Raw genomic sequence first — 12,785 nt, 5'->3', positions numbered from 1 at the left:
ACTGTCCCCTGAAAAAGAATACAAATATGAAACAATCTTTTTTGGTAACCGTTCTTCATTTTGCTACTCTGTTGCATCACATTACCTGTCAACTGTGCTTTGTAGGAACTTAGTTATAGTTAAAATACTTCTGAAACAATTATTTTACTCATGTTAACACTGCAAGTCAACCAATCAAAACCCCCACAAAAGCAAACCCCCTAGAAAGCAGGAAACCAGGTTTTTCATCTGTTGGGAATGAAGATTCTACTCTAATATCAAGCCATTGAGTTTTTGTCTGGGTGCAAGCAGGAGAGAGGAAGAGAGCACCATGAGAACCCAAAATAAGTCCCATTACCTATATTACTTAATTGTAGAGTAGGCAGTTTAATTTGTAAATATCCTGGAGCAAAACGCTTGGATTGCTCCCTTGAACTACAACTATTACTGATGAAATGTAATTGTAATTTAAAGCAACTGCAACTTAAACACAAGTCAAGGATCAAAAAGCACATGGGCTGGCAAGAGGGCTGGGGATAAAGCTCTGAAGAAAGAGGGAAGAGAGAACCAACTCCACAAGTGGTCCTCTGACCCCTCTATGTTCCATGGCATGTGTGTACTCTCATTATACACATTCATAGTAAAAAAAATGAATGAAAAAAAGAAGCATGGCTTCCCACACAGAGCAAAAGAGTTTTAAATATATATTTTAAACAGAAGGACCTTAAGAAACATACAAGTTCTGTTAAGTACACATAAAGCAAACAACAATCAAATGACCTCAAGGTTGTATCAATAACCTTGTAAGTAAAACTGATGTTTGACATCTAATTTTATTTCAATGCAAGACAATACATTTCAAACATCCCAAAATTCCTGACTCTAATAATGAATTAAAAGACATGATTCTGGTCACACACAACTCTGTCTAAAATATACTGTTTTCTCATCAGTACTCTTAAAATGCAATGTACCTGGTATTTGGAATTCAGCCCAACCTTCAAACCCGAATCCCTGGATCAAAGGTGTAGGAACTCTTGGTCCACCCTGCCTCAGTAGGAATGTCACTAATAGCACCACCCAGGCCAGAACCCCCCAGGCAAACATGGTCCTCCCCTGAGGACGGGAGGTCAGGAGGAAGAAAGAAACAGTGTGCTATCACTAAGACCCTACCTTGCTCCCACTTCAGAAACAGCAACAAGATATACAGCTGCTATGTTTTTCAAGTCAGATAAAAAACTTTATACACAGGCCATAAAAGCCTGTGTATAAAATTAATGAGAAGATAGGAGAGTACTCAGACACTGTTTCTCAAAGTTCAGTGTTTAGAATTAAAACATGCAGGTCTTTGGGAAAAAGCAGAATGCATCTATTACTGACATAAACTCTGTTCCTTCCAAGACCATGTTCCTACAAGTCTTGAAAAGGGCATTCTAGAGATATAATGACTTTGGAAGGACACTAAAAACACATTAGAAGCTGGTATTTTAAAACCTACTTCAAAATCAGATTATGGTTTTATCTGAACTTCATTTCTATGACACACTAAACCAAACTGCTATGAATTTATGGGTAGGGGGAAAAAAGCAAACAACAAACAAAAACCTCATTTTACACAGGTCTGCACAGTCTGGACGGGCCTCTGTTTCGCTTCTACTGTCTGATCTAGGTTCAATGTAATGACCCACATCAGAAAAGAATGTCTGTAAATGCAGGCCTGTACTACAACTCTAGGTGCCAACTGCACAGGATTCTTCTGGTCATGTGGGCATGGGATGGTAATGCAATGTCTCAGGTAGTTCAATTTCAGCCCTTAACTTTCTCTAAAACTTAGTGTGCAGATGTCATTTCCCTGACACTGTTTTAGACCATGAAACTATATTGTGCCCAAATGTAAAAGGATGAATAAGAATATTATTAGGGATAAAAAAAATGTCATGGCAAGACTAAGATACCTGAGGGAAAATACAGAAACAGGAGCAGATCACTACAGAAGCAGATAGGTGTGGACAGTGTGGAAGAAGTGTTAACATCAACACCACCGTCTTGACCTAGTGTCAAGAAACACGGTTTTTATGTGGAGGTGACTAGCAACTTCATGAATGGTTCCCCATTTTTTTGCACAGAGCATTTACAGGGAGGTGACATTACTGGAGAATACAGCACATTCACCAAACTGCACATCAATACTGGTTTTCAGTTAACAAAAGTATCAAATTAACACAAATATTTTGAAACTTGGGCAAAGGAGAGGGAATATGTAGCAGCTTTCTGTACTTTATGACCAAGTTTCATGTGTCCTTAAGACTCCTCTAAGCTGGGTGGTGGAACATGCTTGTAATTCCAGCACTAGAGAGGCAGGTGATCTCTGTGAGTTCCAGGACAGCCTGGTCTACAGAGCGAGATCCAGGACAGCCAGAGGTGTTACACAGAGCAACGCTGTCTCGGGGAAAAAAAAAAAAAAAAAAAAAAAAAAAAAAAAAAAAAACCAAAAAAAGCAGCAGCTAAGCTTCACATAGCAGGAATACCTCAAACTAAGACCAAAGCAAAGCCACCAGCTGCATCAAGGCCACCCCTCCAGGGAGCCTGAGCGGACAAAGGCAGCACACCTGCAGCGCTCTGGCGAGTCCTCCCGGTCTTTCCTCCGAAACTTGCTGATGGTGTCGTCGATTGTGCTTCCGATCTTATCGCTCAGCTCACCTAACTTATCACTGAATGGAAAAGCACTCTTGTTTTTATCCCACTCTTCATCCCATTTGGACTTGGGTTCAGGATCGTATCTTTCGTCTGTGTAAATAATAAGAAACAACTAAGGATATTAAGTTTGGAAAGCTCCACAGTCCTTCTTTCTGAAGACTTTCTCATAAAACATTATTTTTAAGAGAAAACAGAAATCTCCCACAGTGCCACACAAGCATGGCATGGTGCAGCACATGCCAATCATTGTCACGACTGCAGATTCCAAAGCTTTCCTTCTTGGGGACTTCACAGCCTTCCTGGGTGCCAGCCGTCAGGAAGCCCCTGAACCTGCTGTAGAGAGGGAGTGGAAACACCAAATACACATTACACAAGCACCAGACTTCTCATTTTCAGAAGTCATTTAATGAATCATATTTCATTCTCGTCTCAATGGTACGTCATTTTTAGAAAACTATGAGCCAACAACAGTGTCTTACAAGAATAGAAAGGGAAGCTAGGTGTCATGGCACAGGCCTGTAATCCCGGCATTCAGGAGACTGGCATGGAGAGCGCGAGTTCTAGGACATCCCAGGCTACAGCACAACAGGACTTGCTTCCAACAAACCAACAACAAAGAAAGGCAAGGTGGGGGGAAGAGGGGGGGACCTGAAGGAGAGGAAGAAGGAATGTGCAAAGACACAGAGGCAAGAGGCTGTACTCTAGACTACTCCAGACTGAACTGTGTGATCACTTGAGACCAAGAGTTCAAGGCCATCAGTGAAATACAACACCTTCTCAAAAACAGATGAAAGAGGAAGGATGGACAGATGGAAGAAAGGAAATCTTAACTGATTGAGCAACCAACCAACCTACTCTAAAAACACTATTTCCCTAAAGGAACTCAAGTCTGACTTCTGTGACTCAATTAGCTAAGAGGATCCCATTCTTTGGTACCAAACTAGAAACACTGTTAACTGAATGGATTTTAAGGCCTGGGAAAGAAATCCTTAATTTCCATAAAAAGAATTTTAACTTTCCCAACTTTAGAGCACACTTTAGAGCTACAAGTGTGTCTGTCCAGCAGCTCTGAGCCGTGAGGACCCGTCAGAGTGGTTAGGGACACACCGGGGACCTCTGCATGAGTCTGGGGTGAAGAAAAGACCACAGTGACACGGACACAAACACCACGATCCGCACTGGTGATTGTCCGGAGCTCCATGGGAATTATGGACACCAACAGAAATCACCCATTTCCATCTCCAAATTTAACTTAAAAAGGGAAACTGGGATATAGAGATACCATGTGATGTTTGAAAAAACAGAGATGATATGAATGGAGGCAGGTTGCGAAGCGACAAGAAAGGGCAACGAGAAACCAAACAACTGAGGACAGCAAAAGGGAACTTCTCCTCTGACCCTGTCTCCAGGGTGTGATGGCATAGGCGCCCTTTGGGAAAGTTCTTAAACATATTCTGCTGAACTGCCTGCTAGAAGCTCAAAGTTAAATTTTATAGTAAGCGTGTAAGGATTTTAGCATGTGTCTTAGGAGCTGGGAACACAGTTCTGAGAAGGTCCAGGTCACATGAAGCCCAGGGTTCAAACCCAAATGCTGCAGAATGAAAAATGAAAGAATGTATGAAGGTCACCACCTAATGTCAGAAGTAAAAACCACACAGAACAGCTAAAGCTGTTGAGCAATTCAAAAAGAATTAATAAAAACAAAGACTGTTAATGCAAATGCAGGCTATTCACTCCACTGTAGCACAAGCTGAACCAGCCCACTGTGACTGTCTGCAAACTCACTCAACTTTGAGTTCATCCGCTGCAGTTCCATACTGCGCTGGTAACGGAATGGGATGCAAGCACAGCGAAGGAGGAAGTAAGTTACAAGTGGCAATTAAGCGATGCAGAACAAGCCAAGGAACAAAAGGACTACTTGGACAAATCCAAAGCCTTTCATGCTCTCAGAGAAGCCACTCCAAAACCCAAGTGTTTACTGAAGAGACATACATTCGATCGATTCACGGCCTGGCCTTTATGTGATGTATGAGATAAGAAAGGCTGTTTTCCTGCTGTTAGAAACAACTCTTAATACTAACTAAATGCAGTATTTTTTTCTTTGAAAGCAGGTAAGCAAAGGAACAGAAGAGTGAAGATATTTTACAGGAAATGACAAAATGATAGATTTTATTTTATTTTTTTGAGACAAGGTTCAATATATATATACATGGCTGGCTTGGAACTCCACATGTCAACCAGGCTGGCTTCGAACTCACAGAGATCTGCCTACGTCTAGTGTACACCACCATGCCTGACAATAAGAAATGTCTTTTTACCCATATTCACAACCTCAACAGAATCCAAATGTACGCAAAGTCAGACAGGTGCAGGTGCTGGAGAGCCTCACCAAGCAAATGCTAAGGCCACATGCCCACACTGGCCAGGCCCTGTCACAGCTCACAGAAGACAGGCTAGGCCCAAGAGACATGCTATCCAAAAGAACTTCTATGTACTTCAAGCACCCAATGTACTATTTTCACATTAAGAATAAGCATTAGAAACAAACATTCAAGTTGCCTTCTGGGAGGGGAGGTAGATGGACAGAGAAACTGGGTCTTGCTGTGTGGCCAGGACTAGTTTCAAACTTACTGTCCTGCCTTAGCCTCCCAAGTGCTAAGATGGCAGGTGTGTACTCCTCCACCTGGCTTCCAATTGCTCTTCACTGTGTTATGAACAACAAAGAAAAGAACAGCAGACACACAAGAAGAGCTGACAATATGGTCAGCCATATTTTCCTGCGCTATACACTGCATGATTAAGGGAAGGAAACTGAGGCTTCATGGACTTAAAGAAACATACATGTTTGCAACCACAGCTAAACTGGTTTTGAACTAGAAAGATCAACCTCATGATTAAACTGGAAACTGTTAGAGGAGCTTCCTTCTGTAAGGATGCCAATCCTAAGAGGAGGGTGTGCGCCTCTTTGTTCTCTGGTTAACTCAAAATGTTTGCACTTATTTAACTAGCCAGCATCAGCTAAACTCTATTTTTTTTTTTTTTTTTTTGGATCCACAATAAAAACAGAAGAATTCTGAAGATCCAGGCAAACAGGAGTCAAAATATTACATATATTTTAGAATTCTGTGTATTCCTGGAAAAAAAAAATAGCATCCCCCCCCCCTTTTTTTTTGGTATTTCAATGCCTCTTAAAATACACCCAAGGCTAAGTAAGCGGAGGCCCAGGGGCCATGGCTGGCCCTGATACTCACTGTATCTGAATCCGCCAACGCTGTCGGAGGAGACCCCGACATACTTGTCTTTGTTCTTCTTTGCTTTCTTTCGCTCTTCTCGAAGCCTGTCATCATCCTGCGCAAATTCAACCAGTTCCTTTACTTTCTGTCGAATGTTGATACCTTGATCCTTGCCGTGCTCATCTTGAGAACAGGAAAGGAGAAAGCAAACCGTAAGACCTCTCTTAGTGTGCACCAAACTGTTTCAGAAAAGAATAGAAATAAAAACAGCTACAAAAATAATTTCCAATTTTTAAGGAGGCAGATTCTGACATTAAATTCCAATTTGACTTGATGACCCTAGACAACAGAACAAGATCAATCCATGATCTACTGAAAGATTTACAAATGGTGACATATGGAATGCAGAGAGCTGAAAAGTGTTTTCTATTGTATTTTAACTAATAAAAAAGGAACCACTCATTTTTTAACATTCTGAAGGCCTAAAAGCACCCCAAGTATCTTGATTTTCCCAAGTTTGGGAACACTAGCTAGGACTTAGTGTGGCTAAACCCTGACATTTTATAGTCATTATAACTAAGGCAAGCTACAAAATGAAACGCTAGCCGTCCTCTGCCATGTTCACATTCAGAACACACTCTGGCCTCGCTGTCGAGGCCCAGTAAATACTATCTGGAGGGAGGGGGCCCAGCTTCAAACAGATGTGTGTGTTTTGGAGCTCTAACCTTCTCTTCCCACATGATTAAAGCTATTCCTTTATGGACACCACAGGGGACCAGTCTCCAGTGCATATTTTAATATAAACCCAACACTCGTGTTGTGTTGGTTCTGTTGTTATTAGCCAGTCCTTTCTGCAAGCTCCTGTCTTCACTAATTAATACTCTAGGGCCCCATGCCTTGGATTCTGCACTTGTCACACAAGCAGCAAGAGTCACATGCTAATTAGAGCAGAGAAGCTTCCAAGCTGGTTCAGGTGACTGACAACCCCAACTACTGTTTTAATTTGCTTATGAGGGTTTTCTATTGCTCACCTACAAAGTGGTAATTTTCCAGGGATCGCAAATCATAAATGTGCTCTCTGGCGCTTGTAACAACTCGCTCCGATCCGTTTCTTATGAGGTAAGCTAGGAGCAACAACGACTGTGGAAACATAAAGCACCAATGACTTAATGGACAAAGCTCTGGAAGAGCTTTGGTACACAGCTAAACACAAACACAAAACTCCAACCTTACCAGATGGAAAAACTTCATGGTAGTGGTGAGGAGTATCCTTCCCTTTCTGCTAGACCAAAATACACAGTCTGAACTTCAACCTGAAGTTCCTCTGATATCTAGTACAATAAATAATTCCAAACTATCGTGGCCATTTTAAATCTCTGCAGGGTGGTGAGACCAAGAGTACACACAGACCTGCATTTTACTACGAACTGAGTTTTGGGGGTTGGTTTTGAGACAGGTTTTACCGCAGCCCAGATGGCCTCTAGCTCACAGTAATGCTCCTGCCTCAGCTTCCTAAGTGCTGAGGTTATAACCCTGTGCCACCATTACTCAGATTTCCTTTTTTTTTTTTGAAAAACGAGTACAACAATATTTAAAAGTCCTCATTTTAGAAAAATTTATGCAATTTATAGAAACACCAGAGAATATTTTAGGAACCAAACATCATAAAAAAAACAGAATTTGTTGGACATAATGGCACATGTCTTTAATTCTAGTACTTGGGAGGCAGAGGCAGACAGATGTCTATGAGTTCAAGGCTAACCAGGGCTACACAGAGAGAAACCTTGTTGTTCCCTGCCCCACCCCAAAATTCATAGAATGGGGAAGGGTGGCTGAAGAGACACTTAGTGGATAAAGTACTCACTATGCAAACCCGGGAACAGAAGCTCGGATCCCCATCACCCACATAAAAAGCTGGGCAGGCCTGGCTGCCACCTGCAATCCTAGTGCTCAGGAGATGGGGGTCCCATGGCAAGCTGGCTACACTAGCTGAGTCAGAAAGCTCTGAGTTCCGTGAGCCCTGCTCAGAAGATAATGTGGAAGGCCCAAGGAAGACACAGGAGGCAAAGCTCTGGCCTCCACACACACTTAAGTGCACTCATGCACACCACTCATACACACTCAACAACAACACAGACCTCTGGCTAAAATGGGTTTTTAATCCCAAGAGTCGAAATATCTCGTTTCCAGTGTGAGTACTGCTTTGGCATGCAGCATGTTAGCATAATTCTATTTTGACACACAGTACGCTTTGGAAATAAATTTTGAGGAGCAGAAAACATGGTGAAAGAGAAAGACCATGGCCTTGTTTTAGAAATACAGAATCAAAATGAAATGAAAGGAATCTGACAACAAGTACGCTCACAGAGAAGAATGTCAGGAAGTCTACTGCTTCACAGTCCCAGCCAGTACACTTTGTTGTCCTGAATGTCATTATACTACAATTATAATTGTACACGGCAGTGACAAACCTGAGACTGGTTTACATCTCAAATGCTCATGCAGTAAACATGCAGATGACTACAGTCCATACTCAGAAGCATCCAAATAACTGAGTAGGAAAAAACTGAAGAAATAATAAAAATCTTCAATATTGAAAAGAACACAAGCACTGCGAAACCTCTGTAGGATGAGGAGCTGCGTATGACGGAACACAGTAAGCAGCCACAGCCACCTCTCTGTGTCTTGGGAAAGTCTAGGACTTAGAGGACGTGGACGGCAGCCACTTCGACGCTGTCAACACTCACTCTGTGGCTCCCACCGTACCTTATAAACTCTTCTCCAATTCTTTTTGTTGTCTTTTAGCATTCGGGACCAAAGCATGTTCATAAGTTCCGGGAACTGTTCGTACATAAAGGTAGCCCTGAAAGAAAGGCATTTATTTCCTTAAGCATTTGTAGTAGGTTAACTTTGACAGTAGATGGCAGGCTTGCTCTAGGTCCTCCAGACTGCCCAACTAGCTTAAAAAACAAGCCTAATCCAATTTTAATGACATTCCTCCTAAAATATGCCTCCTCTTACATTGTACAGCACATCTGTAAGGCCCGGAATTACTGTGCCATTCTGCCAACTGTTCATTCATGGCCTCAGTGCCCCACATTATCACCAAGAAAAACTTTTGTAACTTTTACTTCAAGTATTTTATATATATTCTTCAAAATTTGCACGAAACTATAGTGAGCCTCTAAACCTGAGTGACACATTTTTAAAAGCTAATTGTTAATGGGAATGGAATCTACCTAGAACTCTCCATACTATGATCAAAATGGATTATACAGAATGTATGGTTGTAGTTAAACAGTTTAAAACTGAAAACAAACTTCATTTTCTGTGTAAAGACACTTGGATTCTTTCTGCACTGTTGAGTACCACTTACTTGGCAATCTCTCCCATGAGCTGCCCAGAAGGTCCCCAAGGATCATCATTCGTTGCTTCTCGAACTTTAGACTCAATCTCTGAATAATTCATAACCACATTGGTGCTGTAGAGAAAAAAAAATGCATGTGTGTGCGTACACACACATACACATAGATACACAAAGATTAGCATCAAAACTGCGCAATACATGAGAACTTAATCACGATACTAGCGTTATGTCCTAAATGAGCTGCCTCTATGGGGTGGGGTGGAGGGCAGCTCTGTGCACAGGCCACCCCAAGGACACCACATTACAGGCTTACGCTATCCTAAGAAGATTTTAGCTTTCAAGAATACACAGGAGAGATTCCGTCAGCCTCGGATCAAATCTCAAAGACAACTGAACATGCTAGAGTCTATCATGGAACCTAGAGGTCAGTTATCTCCCCAGTCATGCTTTACAAGAGTTCAGTTTTGTGGTTACAGGAATTCTACTCTCTTACACTAGATTATAGGGGACTCTGATCTATGTGACATTTAAAAAAGAAATGATATGAAGATAAGATTCTACAACTGTTTAAAACTATTACCAACATTTTCTTATAAAGCCCTGTTTTTCTCTATCCAACAAACTCTAAGTTACTAGACAGGTACTGTAAAGCCCACACCTTTACTGGCTACATAATATTTTCTTGGGAAACTGTATTTAGCTTTTCCTTCAGACTTCTAGTTTGTTGACAAGAATATGGGAGTCAGAAAGACCGGACTCCAATCCCATTTTGTGCTCTTTGGTAAACTGTACATCAGGAAGAGGTTATATACCTCAAAGGACAGCACAGCAAACAGTGCCGAGCTTGGTCTGGGACATATGGGAAGTGCTCAGGAAACGCTAGGTCTAACTATGGAACAGAATAACCATCTTATAGCAATAATGCTTTCAAAGAGTAAGACACGAGGCAGCAAAATAGTCCTTCTTTTGAGAACACTGCATCATGTGTATGGGATCTGAAGGAAGAAAAGCCATAAAAATGTGACACCATGTAGTGCTCATTTGGTGTCTATAGATGAACATGGCAATTCAAATCTTCCACTCAAAATAAAAACTTAGAACTAAAGATTACAATCAGATTTGGACAGTTACTACTCATATACCCCCCTCTCTTTTGCTATGTGGCTTCCCCCCTCCCAATTTAACTTTTTTTATCGATTCTTTGTAGACTTCACATCATGCCTCTCAATCCCACTCATCTCCCTATCCCTTCCCATCCACCCTCCACTCTTACCACCTCCCCACAGGATAAAACAGAATAAAATTTGAAAGAGAGAAGAAAAAAAAAAGAAAAGAAAAATCTCATCATGAAAGCCGGTGCGTGATATAGTAAGTCACACAGTATACCCTTTGGTATATATCATTACTTGCAAGTGTTTTTTGCAATGAGTCATTGGTCTGGTTGAGGCCAGTTGCTTTTTGCTACACCATAGATACTGGGCCCTCACTGGGGCTCCTCTTGGATATCCTGTTGTTGTCCTGTGTCATGGAGATCCTGCAGCTTTGGGTCTGCAGGGCTGGCCCCTTATGTGCTCCAGCAGATCAATGATGGGGTAGATGGTGAGATGGGTCAAATCATAGCCCTGGTTCTAGGTCTGGGGAGTTGCTGGGTTGGTCAGGCCGCCAGCTCTCCCTCATTCTCAAAACCAGGGTGAACTCTCCAGCACCTCTTTGGTTAGCTCACCCTATGTAGTAAGTAGCAAGGGGCGAGGCTGGTTCTCCTGCTCACGACCTCAGGCCTGCTCACCTGTGCCTCCACCCCACTCCCATATGGTGTCCACTCTACTGCACTGCTCAGGCGAGGTGCAGGCCCAGCTCTTCCACTCTGATGACCCAAGGGCCGACTCTCACATCTGCCACAGGCAGGGAGGGGCAAAGGGCACATGTCTTTAATCCCAGCACTCAGGAGGCAAAGGCAGGCAGATCTCTGAGTTTGAGGCCAGCCTGGTCTACAGACTGAGTTCCAGGACAGCCAGGACTACATAGAGAAATCTTGTCTCAAAAAAACAAAACAAAACAAACAGTTGTTTTCTAAATAAGGAAGGATTGAAGTTGCTACTCAGACCTTTTAAACCATTCACTCCTTCAGGTACTTTAGCTTAGGTAAGACACCACTAAACAGATTCATGTCAGAACTTAGTCATACACAAGTTCAAGTCACTGAACACTGTGCTGACTTCTAGATGGACACCCAGAGCACTGCTCTACCCGGAAAAGTGAGATCCTCGGGTGTTCTCTTCCATCCTGGACACTTCTTCCGAGAGCACCAACTCCTGTGATAGTGTGACCAGAAGTTAACTAAAACACTACTCTCCTTGAGAGCCTACAACTCCTGTTGCCCTTGAAGACTATTAACGGATTTTCCTAACTCCAGTGATGATTCTGTTGATAACAATAGATTTTACAACACTTTTGTTTATCGTGGGGGCTGAAGACTGCAGGGTTGTGGGAAGTTAAAAGCATCCAAATGCAGCTGGGAAAAGGAACAATACCAATTAGGATCATAATCCACCTTGCATTTGGTTACAGAGATTTCCGCTCAACGATGAAGGAGCCCGCTGCACGCGTGCACATGAACTATTTTCAGTGTTCAGCAGTGCTGAGGTTTTCACAACACTACTTTCCTTGTTCAAGCTGTTACAAAGGCCTTGGGTCAAATGAGAGCCCTTCAAGGGCTCTTAGCTGAAGGCCTGTATGCTGGAGTGGTGTGTGTTTAGGAGAGGTAGCAAAGGGCCAGCAATTGAAGAATTTCCTCGTTTCTTTAGCTCAAAAACAATGGGAGCCATTAAAATATACTGCTGGTTATAAAAGACATCCACAGAAGGATCTTATGCCGTCACTGTGACAGTGAAAACCTAATACTTCCACAAGAACACTGTTTTAAAGCTCTTTTCCAAAAAAAAAAACCGGTGGCTGCTTTCAGAAATGAGCAAGAATGAAGCTTTTTAAAGTTTCACTAACTCAGAAACAACTGTAACTAAAACATAATAAAGAACACTGTGTAGTTCAGCCTCATTCCTAAAAAAGTAAAAATAACATGCTGACTCTTCGTTACTTGAATGGTCTCAATTACTTGGACCCATTCAGTAGCTTTTTAAAAGTAGAAACAACTCCCTTCAAAAATAAAAATTAAAAACAACTTTACTTCCAGGTAGCTTACTTCAAAACCTTCCTGGGACTGACAGAGACATAGGTCCCTGACTACTTCAGTCGCTAGAGGGGGCCCTCTAATCAGTGTTTGAACACACAAACTCTAGAGAAAGGTCTGAGTTTGGCTAAGCTCAAGAGGGGAAGAGCAGCTTCCCAGGACCTGGGCAACTGTTACTCAAGTAGTTTCTGTGCTTGTAGAAGTCTGAACCCAAACTCTGGACTTACAAAGCTCTTACTAGAGGCAAGAAGAGCGGGGCAAGTATCAGCACCATCCTTTGGAGACCACGATGCTGCAGAGGCAGTCTGCAGACAGTGGCCCC

General features: G+C 42.2%; 1 protein-coding gene across 2 annotated transcripts in view; it reads right to left on the bottom strand.

Moving 5' to 3' along the window:
* Positions 1-12,785, bottom strand: part of Clint1 (clathrin interactor 1) — a 58,454-nt gene that overhangs the window by 16,500 nt on the left and 29,169 nt on the right. For both annotated transcript variants that reach the window (XM_028864249.2, XM_028864250.2), the window contains exons 2-6: positions 9,286-9,390; positions 8,676-8,772; positions 6,941-7,049; positions 5,928-6,092; positions 2,589-2,766 (exon numbers count right to left, since the gene is read on the bottom strand). In XM_028864249.2, the coding sequence (XP_028720082.1) occupies positions 2,589-2,766; positions 5,928-6,092; positions 6,941-7,049; positions 8,676-8,772; positions 9,286-9,390 (654 nt within the window). The remainder of the gene's footprint in view (positions 1-2,588; positions 2,767-5,927; positions 6,093-6,940; positions 7,050-8,675; positions 8,773-9,285; positions 9,391-12,785) is intronic.

Source organism: Peromyscus leucopus, chromosome 8b (genome assembly GCF_004664715.2).
Source record: "Peromyscus leucopus breed LL Stock chromosome 8b, UCI_PerLeu_2.1, whole genome shotgun sequence".
Taxonomy (NCBI): Eukaryota; Metazoa; Chordata; class Mammalia; order Rodentia; family Cricetidae; genus Peromyscus; species Peromyscus leucopus.
The sequence above is the reverse complement of the archived record's forward strand: the minus strand, read 5'-3'. Positions and strand labels throughout refer to the sequence as shown.